The following is a 23,027-nucleotide window of genomic DNA, read 5'->3' on the forward strand; positions in this document are numbered from 1 at the left end:
GTCTGGCAGGCATTAGCATACTTTTTCAAGGACTTAAATTCCACAGTCTGCCTTGGCAATCTATTCCACTGCTGTCTCTACTGTTTGATAAGATTTCCTCCCCTCATTTATCTTGCTGTAATTTAAACCTCTACTTTTTTCCCTTTCAGCTGTCTAAAAAGATCACTCTTCCTTCCCATTGCAGCTATCTTCAAATATTTGAACTTAAATGTTACCACTTCTGCTTACTCTAGACCAAAAACTCTTAGTTCCTTCTGTCTGTGCCCGTTCCATTTTACAGAAACGTCTTCAATCTCTTTGCTCCCTTTTGAGCCCTGTGAAATCATCAAAATATACATACAAGCAAATAGATCAGGAATGTCTGAACCTCAGACAAAAGGAGATTTAATTAATTCTGTTTAAAACATCACCATTCTAATACCTGAGCTTCTTTTCAGTGCTTTCATCGGAAGACAGACAAAGTTTTGACAAGGGAGGCAGGACATACACTTAATCTTATAGACAGGGGAACAGGCAGAGCTAAGTGATTCAGCCACAGCCACCAGGCACTGCTACCACAAGGAGGAACAGGAACCTGTGAAGCTGCTTACAGAGCTCATCTGTATCTTTGCCCCAGATTACAACATGCAACCTGAAGCCAATAAGCCACAATACTTCAGGCGGATGACATTTTATTTTTTTCATTTTTTATATTTATTATTTCTTTCTGTGTAAAGTGTCAGAATCCATCCATCAGTTCCTCAAAGATGTCAGATCTATAGTTTGGGATTATACCTCACGGCCTTACCCTACTGATCAGTTTGTAGCTGAATAGTCTTTCCACTCCTACTCTAAGTTTTCTGCTGTGTGATCCTTCTCATGAGATTTGTTTCTGAAAGTGGGCCAAGTCCTGTAGTTCTTCAAAAGCTAAACCATACAATTATTGCTTTTGCATTTTTTTCATGTCATGGCATGACTGATATTCTTTTCCTTATGAATAGCTTCATAAATAATCCATAAAACCTCTATCTGATCATCTTAATCCCTCACTTGTATGTAACCTCCTTTAGGCAAAGCTTAATAAGCCCCAATTGCTTTCTAAGCTTACAGCTCACTAGCTAAGCTGGGTGAATATCAGGTTTTTTCAATATTTCTTCTGTAACTTCAGTAAAGCTTAAGATCCCAGGGAGATTATGGATACCATATGAACCCACAGCCAAAATGATATATTTTAAGGACTCAAAATAGTATTCTTTCCAGCCTCATTTGCCTCGCTCTATTAAAAAGAACAGATGAAAAGGACATTTTGCAGCTGTGGTTTATAACCTATGCTTTCACATTAACAAAAAAGAAAAGAAGAAACATGACACCAAAGGGTCTGCAGGCAAGCACTGCCAAATGGCAGGTTGCTGGAGAGGTGAATGTCTCCTTTTCATTTCAGTCGAGTATTAACAGCAGACTATCTATGATCTCTTTCACTGTTGAACAGCAAACACATTTGTCTATTGAACCTGGGTATGTCTAGTGTTCCCAGCATACTGGCAGGAGCCTTCTTGCTCACAGGACTTATTCTTGCTACACTGTCTGCACTTTTTATAACCATATTCTTATCAAGAGGAATTAGCAAAGACTAAAGGTCTTTAGGCCTTAATGTGCCAGTCACCAGGCATTAGCCCACAGCAGCTGTAGATTACAGCAGTTTTTGCTGACTTTTTTATGATGAGGAAGGCAGCTGCAGGATCACAGGGACACAGAGGCCAACAGCCAGCTGATGACAGTCAGGTCCTAAACGTACATTCCTGGCTACACAATTTAATGGAGTTGGAAAACACATATTAAAGTAATGAAAAGCTGGAAACTGCTACTGCACAGCCACTACATTCAAACATCAAAAAACCCTGTACATTTTATTTAGAGAAAAAACAGTGTCAAAGAAGCTAGAAATTCTTTCTATATATAACATCCTTTTTCCAATAGCTAGTTTGTAACAGCAAAACTCCCCATCAGATATGGAATTAGCTGAGCAGTACAAGCTGCTCCAAAACTTCCATCTGCTCCAGGATAAACTCCAGTCTTTTTTCCAGTAAAGCAGCTGGAGTTCCTAAAATATTTTGCACTCTAGTGGTTAGGAAAAGACATTTAGTAAATGAAATCTCTTGTTCATATGTTTAAAGAAACAGTCACAATGTGTTACATTACTCTGTGCCTAAAATGATGTTAAGTTTAAACTGACTACTCTGTACAATGTACAATGGTCTCCTGAACATATAGCTTGCTGAGAAAAGTTTCTATCATTTGATTCATAAAAGAATTTAAAAATAGAAATTATATTTGTTACATTACAGCCAGAACAAATTCAAGAGAAATGCAGGTATCAACAGGGTAAAACCAAAAAATAAAAAGTAAATTAAAAATAATGCAGGAAATAAAAAATATAAACAAATAAAAAATAACAACAAATAATAAGAGCAAAAAGATACAGAAACAACAAGAAAATTAAACAGCAGCAGTAAATATGAGACAGCCTATCAAAGCAACTAATAATTATAACACGCCACTTTCATCAGAATGTTACGCTGTACATAATTCAGTCATGTGTAAGCATAATCCCTGGTCATCAGACTTTGGCGCCTAGACCATTTATTTAAACAAGAAGATAATTTGTTAACTTACCTTCTTGCTGCATGCATATAATATACAAGATAAACAAGTAGAGACAGTGCCGCAACTTCCATTTCCAATGACAGCACCACATTTCACTTATGTGAGACATCCTGTAGGATAAAAAAGCAAGTAACAATTCAAGAAGCTTTAAATAAGACAAGAAAATAAGAAAATACTGCTCCTAGTGAATCTAGTAACTAGCATTAAATAAAGCTGAAAACTTGGAAATTTTGTTTGGCCCTAGTATTGCTTGAAAACACACAGAAATGTCTATTCTTCCTACAAAGGGTCAGAAATGTTGTTGCCTGGTTCTTAACTTATGACAAGAGGGAAGGCTGGTCATCACTGGGCTTCTAAGCTGACAGATAATGTGATATTTCAGGAAAAGAATCAAACAAGCCTTATGGATATAGTTAGAAAGAGTTAACATGGGTTTCAGTTTTCTGGAGATTGCAAAGTTTTATTTTGCTATTTACATAATTTAGGTATACAAATATTTATGCTGTTTCAATATATGTATATATACATACGCTCACAAACATATTTACTATTAACTACATAAAGATGAGGTACAAGAATTTGCCTACGCTCTTGATTGGGCTTTCCATAATTTTTAGTGCTAGCATTTTGATAGCTACAAGGTCTTCTGCCAACAACTGAAACTTCTGCCAAAATCTAGGGGTGCTGTCCAGCTGTGCTACCAGTGAAGTCAGGGACGTGTTTACTATTTAATAAAAACCTGTGATTAAGTAAAAAACATTATTATTTATAACTTAAAATTACAGTTTACTTTGCCTTGAAGTGCACATGACATTTAATGGCTAAATCAAAATAATTCCTCCATAATGGGCTGAAGGAGAAGCAAGAAAGAAGATCCACAATGATTATGATCAGAGCTTTAATCACATATCCAAAATGAACGGTTCTCTACTACGCTCCTGTCTCATTTTATTCAACAAGTTAGCAACGAACAAAAGAGAGGAACAAATCACAGAACAACCATATTACTTTGACCAAATCCTTATTCTCGTCTTTGACAATGACAGTCAGTAATTGGCTTCAGTTCAATAAGATATTATCTAATAATACTGGAAGAAAATCTCTAGCAGAATCCCCAAAATATTTCACAAGTCTATTGCCAGCAACAGCACATAAGGAAGACCCACTGATGAACACAAATGTCTTCCAGGACACTGCACATTAAATACAGAAAGGAGGAAGGCATTTGCAAGGGCCACTGGTATCAAATATCAAGAAAGAAATATGAAAGTATGGAGGAGTTCATATTCAGTAGCAAGAAAACTTAGTTTTCCTAAACTTGGGAAAATAGTCTTCTTTCTGCTCCACAGACATTGCTGAGAACCTGCTAGTGAAACCTGAGGGCAAACGTAAACTTTCTCCCAGTACTGGCTTCTGTTTCTTCCTAAAGTAAAGCTCTGTAATGTAGACAAGCCAAACTTAAAGCAGCAAGGTAAACCATTGTAAAGGAACAACTGATGTTTCAGTTTTAAAAGTTCATTAAACCACATCTATGGGCTAGATGCCAATGGGCCCAGGTAAATGACACCTCAACAGAGAACTGCAGTCAGTCGGGTTTCACTTCAGTGCAGTGTTACGTGGCAAAAGAATCTGATTACAAAAGAAGCACAGTTTTTTATGGAAAGTTGTATCAAATTAGGGATTTGAAGCTGATTTATTCCTCTGAGATATTGTAAAGTCAAACTTAACAAGTGTCAAAGACAAGCACTGAACGCACTGGGCTCTGAACTATAAGAATCTCCTTGATGAAGCCAGACAAACAAAATAACCAGATTATCAAACAACAGAATGATTGTCCTTGATTTAATGACCTATAAATCCCCACTGAAATCTCAGAGAACAGAATTCTGAGGTTTGGGAACTGTTCATTGTAAATCGTAAATCCAGAATGCCCTTAATATTAATTTAGAAAACTTACTTTGAACAGAAGTCCTTTTAAAACATAAAGACAGTTACATGCACACATGAACACATACAACTTGCATACGTACACCCAAAAGAGATGAAATGGAGATGCTAAAGGTCATAGTATGATACAGAAGAGGTATAGAAGAATATTGCTATTTCCACAGAAAAAAGAGTTTACGTCTACTGATAAGATAAGCACTACTGCAGTGCATAGCAATCTACTGATGAAAACTTGAGGAAGTAATTACATTGGATTTTTCTTTCTGAGCAGACACAGCAAAAGTTATTGGGCTAGGAAACAATCACAAAAAAAGAAATCAAAACTCAGAATTAATGTATTTTCATCTTATTGATACATTTTCTTTGTGTCACTGCAATCATCACTTTTGACGTCTGTTAGCTCGCATGGAAAAATATCCTGATAAGTTTTCTATTGCCTAGGTCTGGAGTTCATCTATCTAGCCACACTGCCTTCAGTGTCCTTCTTAAAGAATCTGAGATTCTGTGTTAGTCTGACACAGCTATTATTTAATTTGGCCAATTTCTGTTTGCTAATGGTTGCTTGCATTGTGGTAACACTTACAAGCCAGTGCTCCACAGTGTTGGTTTACAGTCTGTTTCTTCACTCTCACTCTTGTAAAAAGCACAGGTCAAGAAATATTTCAAGAACATGGACAGTCAGCAACAGAGCAGTGCACAAGCAAGTGCAAACAAGGCAGGAAAGGAATGACTATCAAGACTTTTCCCCAAAGGAAAAGGCTAGATAATTATACAACTGCTATAAAAATGGACAATTCTCCAGCAAAATAAACAAACAAATACTTAAAAAATTCAAGCCTGAATCCTCCACTTATATTCTCCATTGCTGAAGGGGGAAAAAAAAAACAACCAACAATTTTCTTTACAGCACATCCTTTCAGATAAAAGAAAGGATGAAAGGCTTATCAAAGAAGAATGACCATAGCAGAAGCGTGCTACCAAACCACTTGACTAATGCAGGCATCATCAGTCAGATCTGCTTCTTTTGGAAAAGACTTTGGGAAAGACCTATGGTTATCAATGGAACAAAGCACAATCTGTAGCAGAGTGCTATAGGTGAGAAGGGAAGTCACTTATTTGCATATGCTTGAGATCTTGTATAGACAAAAAGAAAAGAAATCAGAAGCCTGATTGCTCATAGTGATGTGCAGAATATCCCTGTTCACACAAGATGTTTTCATGAATGGAAGTCAGCTAACACTGCCAACAAAAAGGCCTCTTCCATACCAAAATCCATTTCTTAACAGTTCTATATGGCAGAAAGCCACAAAAAGGAGTTAGAGCAACAGGTAAATACTTGCCAGATATTGGGAAAAAAAAGAAAAAGAAAAAATAAAGGTTGCAGCTATTATTCACCTGTTCAAACACACTGTGCTTGTATTTACTAAAGATTCATTTTCTTGATTACTAATATTTATTAATGTCTAAACCAGAACCCAAACAGTGTAGGAATAATTCAGAGAAATTAGCAAACAGTTCTTGCCTAATTTACAGCTTAACAGAGAATGATCTGTGGCATGGTTGACTGCTGCAATAGCACTGGCTTGATAGTCCAAGACACTCAAGACCAAGAGGTCTCACGTTCTTTTTTTAAAATCACAGAATCATTGGAGTTGGAAGGAACCTCTGGGGATCATCAGGTCCAACTCCCTGCTAAAGCAGGTTCCCTACAGTAGGTTACACAGGAGAGTGTTCAGGTGGATCCTGAACATCTCCAGAGAAGGAGACTCCACAATGTCTCTGGGCAGTACTCTTATCATTTAATATGATAGAAAGACAGAGAGATGGGATATCAGAGCAATAGTGTACTAAAACACACCAAAACATTAAGTAAGCAAGCAGTCCATAATAAAGATGATGAGTCTGAAACTGGCTATCTCAGTCTTTACCCTAGATAAGTTAAAACTGCTTAGCATAGTCCATAGTGCTTTCTCTTCCTTACTTCGTTTCAGTTTAAATGAAAAACACTGTTCTTTCCCTCACTGATAACAAGCTGGCAGTTCTGAACACATCATAGTATACTGTCAGATTGAGAATCAAACCCGACATTTGCCAAGTGTACCTGGGGTCTGTTAGAACACCAGTTGTAGTGCCTCCATTAGAGTTTGATGTAGTCTCACAACAGCAATCCCTTTTGCACACTTTATTCGCACACACACAAAAAAGTAGAATAATTAGAAAATGTCCTTCCATGGAATCTTACAGAACTACCAGCTTTTCTATGAACTAGCATTATGGCATTGTAGACACTAGGACAAGGCCAGCTATGCAATTCAGTAGTCCACTCTACAGCTACTTTCATTTCCTATAACATAGGGAGACAATGGGCTTATTCACAATTCATTCCAGAAGAGGAAAATAGACATGTAATTTATTTAAGCCATAAACGGATGGTAGCAACACAGTTAAAGATTAAATTAGTGGGAGTCTTGCTACATATAACTAATAAACCTTTTACGTGCCAGCAGTCAGCTAGAGCAACTTCATCACCTTTTAGGGAGTATAGAGCTCTGCAAGAAAATACACATAAAATGTGAATAATCCTGGAGCGTTTCATTTGTATACTGCACAGCCTAAAATCGTGGAACAGCTATTTGAATACACCATCTTCCTTGTTCAAGGCTTCGGCAAAGTTCCCCAGAGTGGGATGTGAATTCTGCCCCAGGCAGAGTGACTTTCTTTGGTCTCTAGCATGTCTAAAGCTGGCAATAATAATAATAAAAAAAAATGTTGCTGACAGTTTAAAATGAAAAGATAGATAACATCAATTTCACAATTTTTTTTTTTCTCATATAGGTTGTAAACAAAAAGATCTTAAGCTTAATCACTCTTACTTGGAACTGCAAGTGAAGGGCGATTACAATTCACATTTCAGTTCTTGTGAATTAACAAAGGAGTGGATCTTAATTTTGAAACTCGGGCTGTAAAGGATTTCTGTAAGCTTAATTACACAACGTCATGCGAAACTTCCAACTTGTTAACTCTGACACGTTCTTAATTAATCTTACAGCCAACTTTGAAAACACCCTCACTGAATGACATGACAGTAATGACACTGCCCCGCGATTTAACAATGCCAGCTGCATCGGAGCCGCCTCAGCGCCTTGGCTTCCCTTCCAAAAGGAACTTTCACGAGTCGCAGGCAACCCATTTGCTGGGTATGTGGCACTCGGTGGCCCGCAACGCTCGCTCTTCAGGATTCACTCTCCTTTGTACCTGAACTTCTCCGATGATAACAGCTGGAAAACTTTCCGCCGTCCCCCCGCGCTGACCTCCTCCAGGTCCTCCCTCCTTTCCCTTCTCACCTGGCACCGGCGAAACGCCCAACCCCAGAGCTGACAGCGCCTTGCCTTACCTTCGGTAAAAGCGAGTCGGGAAAGGCAAAACATCTGGGGGAAAGCCCCCGGAGGCCGCGACAGTGCCCGCCCGGGGACAGACGGGCGAACGAGAGAGTGTACGAGAGCGAGCGGGAGCCCCTCTCCGCCTCCTCCCGCCGTGCGCTCCGGGAGGAGCGGTCGTACCGGGACGGTTTTATGGAACCCGCCCGGCCCTCTCTCTTCCTCCTTCCCTCTTTCCCTCCCTGTGCTGGCACCGTACCTGAAAGGCCGGCAGAGGTGCTGGGGTGTAGGGCTCCTCGGCTGGGACTGGGGCTGGGCGGCGGCGGAGCCGGAGGTTTCTCTACTTGCCTCCAAGCGGGGAAAAGCGACGGGAGAAGTCCCGAGCGCGCGATTACAAGGCTGGAGAAGAGGCAGCGGCAGCCCAGTTGCCTGTGGGGCACGCCGCCGGCTGAGCCGAAGCCCGGACGGGGCAGAGCCGCGGCTGTCCTGCCCTCCACGCTCCCGACGCGAAACTCTCCCGTTTCCCCATTCCTTCAGCCCTACCTATCTGCACGGCTCCGACCTGACGTTACTCATCACCCACCGCGGGGCGGGGGCGCGGGGAGTCCTGCCTACCTGGCCCTACCGGGGGGTGATCCGCGCTGCCCGGGCGGCCGTCCGCGCCTGAGAGCCCGGAGGAAAGACTTAAAAGACTTACATGGTGACATTACGGGGCGGCTCTCCTCCGGCTCTCAGCCACCATCCTCCCCCTCTCCCGCTCGCTCTGCCTCTGGCGCGATCCTTCACGGGCTCCTCGCAAAGGTCATCGCTATTTGCCCACCTCTCTTCCACACCCGCCCCCGCACACGCCGCCCGCGGTGGCCGTGACCGCGCCGAGCGCTCCTCCTCCCGCTCCCCGTCCGCCTCCTCCGGAGCCGCGGTACCCCCCCGTGCGGGACCTGCCCGGGGCAGCTCTGGGGCCGCGCTCCGCCGCTCCGAGACGAAGCCCCAGGCCTCTGCTCTGTGGGCAGCCCGGGGTACGCAGCCTCAGCAGCAAACGGAGCAGCGCTCTGTGTCCCAGACCCCGAGGCAGTCAAAGTGCGAGGATTTTCTCTGAGGCGCACTAGGGATGGAAGATAGGTAGACGGAGGCAACGGATCCCTGCCTCTTTTTCTGAAGCAGGCAAGGCCATATGCTGCTCGCACAATGCTGGCCCACACCTAATTCCTGGCGACTGCTGTGGGAAGGTGATAGTTTACACCGTGTGCTAGTGGTCTGGAGTTGGTTTGTTCTACTGCAGGGCATGGTACTGCAATAGAGCTGAGGGTAAACGCATTGAAATGATAGCAAAGGAACCATGGCAAAACAAGGCCACAAAGTAGGTCCAAAATTTTCACAGTTCTCCTGGGATCTGGGCTGGCAGGGTTAGGAAGGATGAAGGAAGGGAAGATTTGGCATAGCAAATCATTCAATGAACTTACCAGCATGCAGCACCAGTTAAAAGCAAGCAGAGTTCCACTATAAGGAAAAAAAAAAGAAGAAAAAAAAAAGAAAACGTTCCTTAATTTTTCACGAACTTTATACTGAACATTAATATTCACTCATTCTGGTCAATTCTTACTGTCTTTATAAATGTAGAGCTGAAGGCTTCCTGAACATGTTCCTGAGCACTCCTCGACAGCTGAACTAGATGATCCCAGTGGTCTTTTCCAGTCTTAATAGTTCTGTGATTCTGTTCCTTTTGTTGTAACTTCCTGGCACTGGCCAAGGGCAGGAGACCTGCAGGGTTGGGGTTAACCAAGCCCCAGGGCCAGCACAGCAGACTTTCCCCACCCTGCTGTCCCTGTCCTCTAAACAACATTGCTCTGCATTCCACCCTGCCTCCAAGTCTGGTGTCCCAGGATGAGTCCCCAGAGCAGACTTGGGTGGCACAAGGACAGGTGCGTGTCACCTCTCCTTCCAGACCTGCAGTCAGCTGCCCTACTGCTTTCTGTAGCAATTATCCACTCAGTTTCAGGATGTCTAAAGCCTGTGTAGAACAACTTTACATTGCATTTGCAACAAGTTCAATGTATTGATGCAGGTAAGACTTACTGTATTATGTACAGTCAGTTCGTGCTCAGGCAATAAACCTGCAAGTTCTTGCTGCCTTGATTTATTGTACTCATGCAGATTACTTTTACATCATAAATGAAGTTTGTGCATCTAAAATGCATTGGACTTGCTGTACAGGTGCAGATCAATTGAAGATTACAAGTAATATCTTCTGGGCATATTGGACTCACTGTGTACGTGATGCGCACAGTGAGGTAAAAGCATCTGGAAGATGTCAGTCTCCTGTTCATGTGCAGTTCATGTCTTCTGGCTATGTTGGAAACTTAATCTTCTTTCCCTGCTCGGAAGGTATTAGTAGTAACTGTAATTCTGGAGCCTGGGAGTCGAGCAAAAAAAAAAGGAAAAGAAGAAACCACTGGATTTTTCTCTTGTCACGCTTTCTTTGAGCTATTTTGTATCAGGAACACTGGTCCAAATATAGATATGTCATACACATATGTATATAAGTATGCATATGACAACTTGTATGTATATCTAGACATTTCTGAGAAAATATTTGATGGTTCCCTACTAAGCGGCTTAAATTTTGTCAGCCAAAAACCACGCAACAAGGGAGATTCTAAATCAAGGGAGAACAGGAAGGACAACAGTGGCAAGTGCTTCCTGAGGGAGCTTTCCTCTTCACACAAGGAGCACTGCTACTTCAGGATCCCAAAACCTGGTTGGGAAATGACTGTGCTGTCCCATGGGTATAACTTTCAGGGCAAATTTGCTGGATGACAAAGTAGTATTTTGCTGGAGACTGTCTCAGAGATGCAGAGCAGCAAAGAGCAGAGCAGCAGCTCATGAGAAAACTACCATCTTTGTCTGGCAGCAGCTCACTATGCCACATCTGCCCTTAATCAATAGCAAAACTACCTGGTGTAGGGGGTGTACCTGGAGAGAGATTACTCCTCTGAAGACAATGCTTTTTGAATCAATGATAAGGCATCACATCACTACTAAAACAAATCTCCATCTCCATAACACATGCAGATACTTCCCACCAACTTCCGTGGTTGTGGGATTTGCTTTCAAGACCAGTATAGATAAGAACAGTGTTCATATTCCCTTTGCAGTTTCACAGAAGCCTGCTGTCTGCCATGTTTCATGCTGCTGCCTAGCAAGTGAGTTTGTGTGTATGTATTAAAGTGATTTTAAGGTCTCTGTTTCAGAGTGAGATACTGCAGGCTACCTCACAAGAACTGTCTTGGGTTGACATTGCATGCTGTGTTCTGCACAATATTCATAAAAGGAAAAACATCATCAAAGTCTGGGAAACAATGCTGTAATCAAACATCTTTGGTACGGATTATAAGAGGGATAACAACCAGAAGATCTTTTTATTCTTTTCTTACTGTGTTCATAGTGGAAATGATGCTTATCTTTGTTAAACCAGAAGCTATGGTGGCTGAATATTGTTAGGAACAGGGATAGTGTATTCTGTGAATGCACCAGGGTGTCATGAAATATGAATAGTGAAATATTTCATATGAATGTTACAGTTCCTGATTGTTACAGCTTTGTTCATATTTTTTTAAAACTTACTGTTAGGATGGTGTCCTTACATTTTGTGCAACATTGCATGGGCCTCTCTGAAAGTATTTTATAAGAAAGTCAGAGTGTTCCATGAAATAGTAATATGAGCTGTCACATTTTATGTATGGATACTTCACTTCAAAGTTTTAGAAACTTTTGTTCTGAAACTTTCCTCCTTAGTATATCAATCACTTTAAGGAAAAGCTGTGTTTATTTTCCAAAGAAGTGTGAGTACTGAAACATTGGTGCCTGTAGCAGTGCAGAAGAGAAAACACTTGAACATGCAACAATAAAAAGGAAGCTTAAAATAAATAGTGCAACGCTATAAACCTATCAAGAAAATTCAAAATCATATGCATTCTCAAAAAGTCCAAGGAAAAAAAAGAAATAGGCTTTATACCCTACAACCATTCCTGGCTTTCTGCCTGGCCATTCTCCTGTCTCGGAGAAAACATGGTAGATACCCCCAGCTGAGTTTGTAAGTTCAAAGGTGAGCTCCCAGAAGTTGGTTTTGAGAATCAGAGTCTGGGCTTTGATCTAAAAGGTGGAAGGAACAGGGCTAATCTGGACTGCTATTCTCAATATTTGTGATTCATGAATTACCTCAGAGTGCCACGATACAGAACACGGGGCTCTGTTTCATTATGCTTTATGTAATCTTTGCTGTCCTGCAGATCTTCTTTTTTGAGAGTCTTTTATCCCACCCAAGGTTAATCAGCTCCCAGATTTCCCAACCCAGGTCAGCCTTCTTTGCCCCTTGCTGAGTCATAGCAAAAGCTACCTTTCACAGTTCAGAGAAGAATCTGCCTGAACTTCTGTCTTTTTCCTACAGAGTCTTCCAGAAGATCTCTAAATATATTCACCTTCCTTCTTTTCCTGTATTTGAGAGATCATGAAGAGTCTGATGAAATGCCTCTGATGAATTGCTGAGAGCATGGCGTATACAATGCCTGTACACATTACGCTACATAAAATTCTGTAAAGACTATGTCCTTAAGCAAAACAAGAGACGGTCTAGTCAGCAAACTAATTCTCACAAAATATTTCAAGTTTTTAATCACTGACATTCTTTAGAGCCCAATTCATCTCATGGAATCATTAAGGTTAGAAAAGACTGTAAGGTCATCTAGTCCAACTATCAACTCATCACCACCATGCCCACTAAACCATATATGTTAGTGCCACATCTACACATTCCTTGAACACCTCCATGGACAGTGACTCTCCACAATCCTGGACAGCCTGTTCCAAGAAGTGTTTCCTAATATCCAACCTGAACCTCCCCTGGCACAACTTAAGGCCGTTACCTCTCATCCTATTGCTATTACCTGGGAGAAGAGACTGATTCCCACTTTGCCACAACCTCCTTTCAGGCCATTCAGAGATTCTCCCCTGAGCCCCCACTTCTCCAGACTAAACAATCCCAGTTCCCTCAACTACTCCCCATAAGACTTGTGCTCCAGACTCTTCACAGCTTTGATGTCCTTCTCTGAACACGCTCCAGGGCCTCAATGTCTTTCTTGTAGTGAGTGATCCAAAACTGAACACACTATTTGAGGTGAGGCCTCACCAGTGCTGAGTACAGAGGGATGATCACTTCCCTAGTCCTGCTGGCTATCCTATTTCCAATATTTTTCCTTACCTGTGGTCAAGCATTTTGGAGCCCATAAATATTAGTCCACTGGAACATGCTGTAAGTGGTGTTCTTGCATATGTTTCTTATTGGGGGTGGATGGGATGATGCTGGAAATCCAGGCTTGCCTGCTTATAAAGGCAAAACCTCCCAAACTTCTCTCAAGAGGAATCTCTGAACATTTTCCCAGTTTCAGATCAATGAACTTGGCAGTAATGCTCACATTACAAGGTTCACATAGCAGTTTATTGCTATAAGAACTCGTAGGATGATGTTGGTATTGGCACTGAACAATTATTAGGGGCCCAGCTTCTGAGAGTTTCAACCAGAGCTAGTTTCTGGTATGTGAACAGGAAGATAAACTTGGTTAGCAAGAGCTCGTAGAATCAGAGAATATCCAGGAAAAGCTATTATCTGTGGTGTGATGCAAAGCACTGGGGGAAGTGGTATAGCAAACAGAAGATCATGAATGTATTGAGAACTGGGACTTCATCAAAGAGATCATTCATTTTTACTTAGTATACTTCGAACTTATCAGGTATCAACCATATTTTGAACTTACGAAATATCAACCAAGAGTGTAGAGTGCATTAAGCTATTCAATTTTTCTGTCTAAAAATGTGTCTGCATGGCTGGAAGTAGTTTCAATGCCATCAGCTAAGTTAAACACCAGCAGAACTCTCCCACTTCCTCTGTGGACTAACCCCGAAGTTGGAGATATTTAAAGAAAGTGACACTGATTGCTAGTGTCTCCCTCAGAACATTCATATTGGGAAGAAACAGACAGGTGTTTTTTGTACAAAACTGAGATAACCTCTGCCTGACAGGACCTGTGCTCTAGCATAGCATGTATGACAAAATACTTGGCTGGTATGAGAATGAACACTTATCCCTGACAGCTTCCAAAATGTCAACAGGTTTGAATTTTGCTCTGAGTATGTCATGTATCAATTGATAAAATGTTAAGGAGCAAAGATTCAGCTGACCAGGCTACTGTTTCTGGTACCCATTAACCTGATACAATACTAATTCTGGATTCTTGATTTTTTCAGTCATAAATGAACCAGTTTGGAAGAGTTAATAAAACAGTCATTTTTCACCTATTTTTAGAGCCCAACTTTTCCTATAATACAATTTCTGGGCAAGATTTCTCATTTCCGGTTTCTGTCCAGATGTTAAAGATTTGGAACAACTGGAAGAAAAGCTGATCTCATGGTATTTCCATCAGGTTCCACTAGTGGAACAACTGGAAACCTCCCGAGGAAAGCCCTTCTCTGTCTTAAATGTTCAGACTAATTTTGCAGGCTCAAGAGCATAGGAAACTTTGGATAAGCTTTGAATAAGCATCAAAATATTTGGACGCTTGTCAGAACTGAAACTAAAGTGAACATTATGAAGTTCATTCATCATTCATTTTAAAAGCCACACAAACAATAATTAAATTGCAAGATCACGTAAAAACGGAAATAACTGCATATCAATCATAATCAATTAACTTTTTCCCATGTCAAAAAATGATATACTTCTCTTATGCAGAATGGAAACTAGATGCTAAGCATAAGTTCAACACCAAATCAAAAAACTTTTCAAAGGGCAGAAAGTTGAAGTTGTAGCGCAACAGCAATAAACATGTACAAATATGTATAAACCCTTCATGACTTTTAAGAGAATGAAAGAAAATATGAGACAGTGCAGTATTTGAGACTAAGTAGTTTTCAACTGCTCTTCTTCTAGAACTTTTCATTGTGTTCAAGCTCAAGCTACACAAGTTACACAGCAGTATTTTAAGCCAGTACTGTACAGTATATTTTTCAAGATATGAGTAAAATGTTCTTGCAATTCTACTTCTTAATAAATTATTCAAAAATAACAATATTGGTGAAAATGTGACCTGTCTTTAAAACTTAAATTTCATTTGTTGTGCATATTTGTTGTTATAAATTACACAGGCATATACTATTTGTTCCACAGAACAAGCAAGAAATATGCCTCTTGCTTGAGCCTGAAGAACTTAATGGAGCTACACAGGTAACATCTGGTCTGGCAGCATTCAGATCCCCAAATCGAAGGATTAAGCACACTTTAAAACCTGAACTAGATAATACAGACTTTGGTGTGAGTTCAGAGCAATGATTAAATTTATGCTTCAGACTGCCAGGCCACAGCCAGTACAAGAACAGTTAAAATTAAGAAAGTGCTTCCCGTGAGGAGTATGAACTCAGAGAAGAAAATCCAAGAACTGCATTTAATTTCAAAGCATGTTTCCAATTGCCTTCACCATCATATCTGAACACTTGATAACATAGCACCCTTGAGTGAATACATGGCCTTATCCTTCTTTTCCAAACTGGGAACAGAGAGAGAGATTAAGAGCAAAATTATAGAAAACTGCTCACAAGTTAAATATCCAGCCTGAAGTCCCTAGGATAAAGTTTTCCAGTGTGATTTTCATGCTGTATTTATAACACTCTGAAGGTCCATTTCTGCTGAGCTCAGCAGAAATGTATGTACTCAGCTGCCCTCATTGTAAAGTTAAAAGGAGAGAAGAAATACAGCCGCTAATCATGAAGTTTTGAATAAAGCTCAAACCTTCAGGAGGCTCCAATAAGCAATGGAAGGTTCTGTCTAAACATACATCGTTATCTGATTACTTTCTAACCATATCCATCTCACTGAGCTTATTACCAGGAATAAGTTTTATACTCACCTCTCTTTAAAATTGGATCATCTATCCCCAGAACTTCCACTTAAGCCACTGTATTTTACACCAACTTCATGTGAAACAGATGCAACTTCTTGTTAGGACCTACAAATAAAGAAGAAAAAGCTGTGAGGGAAAAGAGCTTATATGAAAGATGTTACAACTTATTTGTTTGAAGGAATACTGTTAGATACGCCAAAATGAATTCAGAATTCCCAGATTAATACACATTTTCTTTACTTAAACTTGGATGTTTCCAGAAGATGATTTAGGAATCCACAATTCTGCAGACCTCCCTGCTACTTCTTCAAAACTCTTCCTCTCACAGAACATAAAATTGTGAAAAATGCATTCAGTTAAACAAACAAACAAACAAAAAAGCAAAGCTATATCCACATTAAGAGAATGATTATTAGAACGGGAATATCTTTTAATAATTTTGAAAGATGAAGAGAAATACCAGTACTGATATTCATTGCACAGAACAGCTGTGGAACAGGGGAAGGAAGTCTGTCCTGGAGAAACACACACTGGAGCTTTTTAGACTGCTTTAATTCAGAGTTGTAATGGAAGACTCAGTCCACGAACTGAATATGCTTAATTCATTATGAAAGGTGAGGTAGATACATATGTTTTCAATTTATTTTATTTATTTTTAAACCCTGCTGTGATTCTCATCACTGAAACAAGAATGCACCTACTCATATTGCAACATGAACGTACAGCCCCATGAATTTCCCATTTAGTGAGGGGTAAATCATAATTTATAAAAATATATACATACTTTATATATCAAATCATAATTTATACTGTAGAATATGCTTAAAGCTTGTGATAGCTCAAGCAAATTGACTGCATTTAATCTCTTTTTCTGTTACTTCTATGATCATGCTATCTATGATTTTATCTTTAATTTAAGAGCGAGTACATAAGAAAAACAGTTGAGGTTGTATTTCTTCATCATGAATAAATGGGACCCAGAAAAATCTGGTGGGAGAAAGAATGTCTGCTTCCCTGCCATGAAATCAGGGCCTGACAATAAAATTATGCAAGGAGAAAGGAAAATGTTTGTCATCTAATCTTCTGTAAAACTTTGATGTTTCATTCTTACCCTTATAACTTTTTTCCTGCCTGCTCTGCTTCCTACTCCCTTCCCGGTCCCTTCTTCCCTCACCTTCCTCCCTGACAACTGATGGTAAAATTTTGTAATTAGAGATTCTAAATTCAGTGTTATTCACCCTAACTTTACACAAAGACATATGCAAGTAACAAATCTGACATGATTTTAAAGTATTCAAAAATCTCTAGTTTGAGAGTATTTCAAAAAATCATGAGATTATTGTTTATGAAAAAGTTGGAATCCAAGCTTTTATTACCTACATATATTCAGTCATTTCCCTGAATTGTATTAAATTTTTCAAAACATAATAAAAAGGACAAATTGTGCTACAGAACAAAGTCTGTTAAAACCTCTTCCTTTAAAAAAGAAAAAAGAAAAGGAAAGAAAAAGCCCCACCTTTAAATTCTTCATAATTTTTAAGTACTGTTTTTCATTTTTGCTTGGGCATACAGATCAGTCCTACTCTCCATAGAAACGCAACCCTGTATTCTTTTGCTGAGATATGGAGGCTGTTTATCTAACTTCCCTGAGCATTACTTTGTATGTGGATATACAAAGCAATCCTCTGGACTGCACCCGGGCTGTCAGAACTAGGACTGTTCAGAGGAGGGTAGCACAGAAATAGACGGCAACATAATGACCCACATACCACAGCTGCCTCCCCAGCGCTGTGGTTAAAAAGACACTGGACAGACTTTCCCAGTGAAACTGCTCACAGCTACACCAAGAGCCTGTTGCTTACCCACAGCAGATTCCAGCTGATGGGAAGAAATCTTTCATTACTTACTGAAGCAATGCACAAACCTTGCCCATGGACCAAGACACGCAAGGGGATGATGGATCCCACAGCCCGGGAACTGCAGCTGTTCCTCTGTTCCCATGGCTCACTTCACATCTCAGCCTTAAAGTGTCAGAGCTGATCACGAGAGCCGTCGCTGTGTTCATGTTCTAAGTTTTACAGTATAATATATATTAGGATTATTGTGCTTCTAAGGTAAAAATAATAACCTCTTATTAATATTATTAACATGAATTACTTGTTACTTACATAGACTATTAATCTCTGAAATTTATTACAAGTGGCAAACCACTGCAAATAATGTAAATATATACAAGCTTAAACATTCAATATTCCCAAAGATTAAAGATGTTTGAATATTATTTCCTCTCAACATTCTCATCTTGCTGATTTAAATTATTTTCATTGGAAATGAGCAATCGTGAGAATGCAGAGGGTCAAAGAATAAATTTCAAATAAATCCCATGCAAGAAAACATTTGAATTTAGTGAATGGTCTTTTTGATAATACACAAAGATTAATTAAAAAAAAGAGTAATTCTTTTGAAGTTCACCATTTTCATTATGATGCTAAAATGTCTTCCTGCAGCTAACCTTTGTCTAAATTATCCTGAACATACTTATTTATTTTTTCAAATAGAAAAGGAAATTCAGACAGCTGAATGTTAGTACTGTTTATTAATTTCACAACATTAATGTTATCAGTAATTTATCAACTGGAGATATTTAGCAGAGCAGTTAGAGGTAGTGACTCAGCATCTCAAATATGTCCCCAAAGCAATGATCTAATATACAGGTTATCCTGTGTCCTAAGTTATTGGAGCCCAGCTCTCAAGACTTGCTTTTACCATCAGCCATCATGACTTTAGACATCTCCTGGGGCTTTTGTTTAAAGTGAAGTGAATGGACCTATGATGAGGGCTGACTTCTCCCTTATGGTAGGCTCACACTTTTCAAGTTATATCAGACAAGACATGTTAATTGAATGTCTTGGAACCACAACAATGTCTACCCCAGACTCATACCGTGAAAAGGAAGTCTGTGACACTACGATTCAACTTACAAATAACAGCATTAAGGCATTAAAATAGTACACTATTTAAGTTCTAGACCAACCCTTCTAACTAGAAGGGTTATTTTGTGTATCTTTAAATAATTTTACAACAGAAGTCTGCATTTGAATATTCAGGTGTTCCTATGAGCGCTGATCTTCCTCTCTTCTTGTGAAGAAATCTCCCCTCACATCCCTGCCACTATTGCCTACTGCATTTTTGGTGTGCGATAAAAAAGACCACAGACCACAGTAATGGCTCCCTACTCTTCTTTCTGTCCCTCAGACATGCAACACTCCCACTCCACTTTTTCCTTGCTCAGTAATAGGCAATTGCATTCACTCTGCTCTGGAATTTCACACGTAATCTCAGCAAAGAGGCAAGCAGACTTAGGAGTGTAAAAAAAGAAATCTCAAGAGGTAGGAAGTTCAGAAGAAAGATACTGGGAAAATGGTAGAAGTGTTGAAGGTGGTTTGTGGAAGAAGGCTGGATGAATAAATCAAAGTGGTGCTGAAGAGGTACAGGACCATGTAGCAGAGAGAACAGAAATAGAAGTAATGCTATAGAGTGAGGAAAAAGAGGAAAAAAAAGCAAGAAAAATCCTGGTATTGAGAAAAAGAAAGAACAGAAGAAGACAAGACATGTTTATGATGGAAAACAATAAATCAAAGAGGAAAATTTGAAAATTATGGAAGTATTAAATTTATTAAAATTATAATTATTAGATGAAAAGAAAATAGGTGTGGAGAAGATGATGCAAAACAACCTGGAATTCAGACACTGAAAACAATTACTGTAAATATTTTAAAAAGATAACTGGAAATTTACTTTTCAGAGCCCTGTTTTTACATATTACATATACTATGTGAGAATATGCATGAAGAGATAATGCCCTTTGTCCCAGATATTGTAAGGATGAGCAATCTAAATCAGCAAAAGCCAACAATTTACAACCACTACATTCCTTCTCCATCCTTTTCTTTATGAACTCGGCTGTAGACATCCATTAAGCTAATGAGGATGTCATCAGAAAGTCCAGGAAAAAACTCTCTAATTCCAATGTTTCAGAAAGTTGGCATTCTTTTACTTCACGATACGTACCAGGCAACTTGGCAAATCAAGCACATGCTCTCGGAGTTCACGTTCTACATTTAAACAGTTAAGACATACATATGCAATACTTTTCCTGGAAACGGCATACATACTCATTCTTTTTCCAAGAACTCATTCATATATCCTCATGTCCCTTGGGGCATACATGGTGTGGCTGTACGACCACCTACTTCATCTCCCTTATTTTATCTTCAGATTCCTCATAGTGACCTTTGGCCAACTTTCAGCTGTTTTTCCCCAGTTTGGCAGATTTCCATTGCTTGTTATGTCATAATGAGCAACTTTTTATCTTGGTACACTACAGCTCAGAACAATTTATATGAAACCCAAGAAAAGTCCTTGCACTTGGTAGCTCCCCGTACATACTATATAGATAAGGAGTAGTCTGTAGTGGTGTTAGTGAAGTACAAAACAAGACTCTTAGGCCTTCATATACCAAGCAAGCTAAGCTGGAAAACTTTACTGCTCTAGTACACATTGATTCCTTTTGCTAAACTAACATATTGGTCCTTTAAATAATACATATTGATTTCTATTGCTAAACCAGCCTATATCAAGGAAAATGGATCTGAATTTGCTCTAGCCTGTCTGGAATGGCTCCCAGTGCTGCTTTGTTCAATTGACACTAGGACTGAAATCTGACTTCTGTAGAGTTTCCATAAATAACCAGCTCAGATTCAGAAAGATCCAAGCACCTCAAATTCCTACTGAAATCAGCAAGAACACAAGCTGCTTTCCAAATTTTGTTGCTTTATTTCATTACAGAAGAAATTCCTCTACCATTAAAAACTATCCTCAAACAAAAACTCTTCTTGTCTGAGTTATAATGACTAAATTACCTTGAATTATTGACATAAACATTCAAAAGACAAAAAGAATCATTATGATGTCTCCAATGATGGCTATCAATGAAACAATATTTAGAAACTGTACAGTTGTTCTTAATTTCTTTACTCTCAGTAGAGAAGAAGGTGGTCACCTATCCACTGTTTTTCTGGCAACCGTCAACACTCAAAATTATTAAAGTACAAGTAAAAGAGTGTAATAGTAACTCAAGACAACATAAACTTAATTGAATTGTTGGATCTCAGGACAGGTTACTGATTTCAGCCAGTACTTATGCTGAAATCAGCAGTGGAAATTATTTGAAACTGCTCTGCATACACAAGCAAAGCTGATCCCTCTTGAGGTCAAGGAAAAGGTTCCCACTGACTTCAACAGGCTTTGGATTAAGTTGTAAGGAGCTACAAAGGGTAAATGCTAGTGACAGAACCTGGGGCTTTGCCAGGTAAACACAGAAGGAGAAACAGGGAGTTTAAGAATATTAAATTCCAGGAAAAGATGAGACTTTCTATCCTTTGGTTTTTTTAGCTATAATTATTCTCAATCCAAAAAAAAAAAAAAAAAAGAAAAAAAAAAAGGCCAGGAGGAAAGGAGAAAAGGAAAAAATTGAGCTTTTCCTTTGTTTTTGAATCTTCAACAGAATATAAGTGCATTCATGAGAAAGTAATCTATTCTTTAATACACTTACAGTGACAACAGTCGAAATACAAGAAGGTACGAATAAGGAGAAGTCAATGGTTTCAAAACCTATGGGCAATTCTTCTAAACAGGATTTTTTCATTAAATACCAGACTGAACACTGTAGAATTCCATTGCCAGCTCTCATCTGTTATGTGCTTGTTTGAAAATATTTTGACAATTAATACTGGGATATCCTCTTTGATATAATAGATAATGTTACTCGCCTGTTTATTGAATTTGGGAATGGAATATTAAGAGACTAGAAGCGTTCCCTTGATTTAATTCTGTTTTCACTGAGGTTGTAGTAAGACATTCATATAACAAATAGATAATTTTTACCAGTCAACTAGACTTGAACTAAGAGTGTCATAGGGAAAAAAGTCTTTGAACTTCCAGTACTGAAGAAAGCATTTACCATTTCCTGAGCCAGAAAGTACATTCATCTTTCCCAGTCTCAGTCATACAAATATGTGCAATTTACACATAATTATCCAAGCTTCTGAAAATAATGTGGCATTGTGGCTTTGTTCTTTTGAAAATACAAAGTCAAAGTTAAGCTTCCCACCAATATTTTTCTTTTTTTTTTTCTTTTTGTTTTTTTTCCTTGGAATCAAGTAAAATCAGTTGAGAAATACAATGAAAAAATCCCTTGACTGTAACCCATTCACCGCAAATTAAAACTTAGCAAGTAAGTAATATAGTGATACATTAGGGCTGCCTTGATATGGTATGACTATAAGAAGTCATTCTCCAAATAGATTACTACAGCGTGGCGTCTAAATCAACGCTGTTTTAGTTAATGAGGCAAAAGTTCTTGCAGGCAAGCTGGAAGTAATATTTTATGTTTCACTTTGGTTAGTTGAGGCAGTAAGTATATGAGCCTTAATGAGATTGCAGGTCATCTCACTTGAGTCTCTTAGCCTGGGATAGGTTTTTACTTTAAATGCACAATAGATCCAAACGCCTGAGGTTTTGGTTTTATTTTCCCCTGGGGTAATAGCTCCTTGACAACTCACCAGAGCTTTTCAATTTGGTTTGCATAAGAAACAACACGAGAGGATGAATACTTAGTACAAAAGACTCCCTCTTCAGAGAAAATGTAATGTAACACTAACAAGATAATTTTTTATGTATCTTACATGCATGTATATACAGTTAGTTAATAACTAATTAATTTATTGTCTGCATGAGGATTAAATGAAACAAAGGACTAAGATGCACACTAAAAAGTGTTGTATTCAGAAAATAGCATGTAAAAACAATCAGCTTGCTAATATGTGTATTACTCAAGTGAAATATTATTTTAATAAAGGAGATAAGAACCCACTTGTGGCTATATAAATGTAAATATATTATAACTTATTATGTTAACTCTAGCTTATGCTAGAATTACTTATTTAAATTACCAATGTTATAAAAACAAGTTTTGCACAGCACAGTGAGTAAAATCACCAAGACAACAGTTAAGATGCAGAATCCAGATGAGGGCAATACTGTCTAACCAAAA

The 23,027-nt window shown here is 39.0% G+C and overlaps 1 protein-coding gene across 6 annotated transcripts in view; it reads right to left on the bottom strand.

Moving 5' to 3' along the window:
- The window catches only part of ADGRG6 (adhesion G protein-coupled receptor G6), a 111,519-nt gene extending 102,111 nt beyond the window's left edge, over positions 1–9,408 (bottom strand). Inside the window, exons 1-2 of one of the 6 annotated variants that reach the window (XM_021391569.1) lie at positions 8,665–8,883; positions 2,653–2,753 (exon numbers count right to left, since the gene is read on the bottom strand). In XM_021391569.1, the coding sequence (XP_021247244.1) occupies positions 2,653–2,753; positions 8,665–8,666 (103 nt within the window). In that variant the 5' untranslated portion in view covers positions 8,667–8,883. Of the gene's footprint in view, positions 1–2,652; positions 2,754–7,984; positions 8,182–8,226; positions 8,644–8,664 lie in introns of those variants that run through there. The other 5 variants (XM_021391570.1, XM_021391566.1, XM_021391563.1 and 2 more) reach the window with 5 other exon arrangements.

Source organism: Numida meleagris, chromosome 3, assembly GCF_002078875.1.
Source record: "Numida meleagris isolate 19003 breed g44 Domestic line chromosome 3, NumMel1.0, whole genome shotgun sequence".
Taxonomy (NCBI): Eukaryota; Metazoa; Chordata; class Aves; order Galliformes; family Numididae; genus Numida; species Numida meleagris.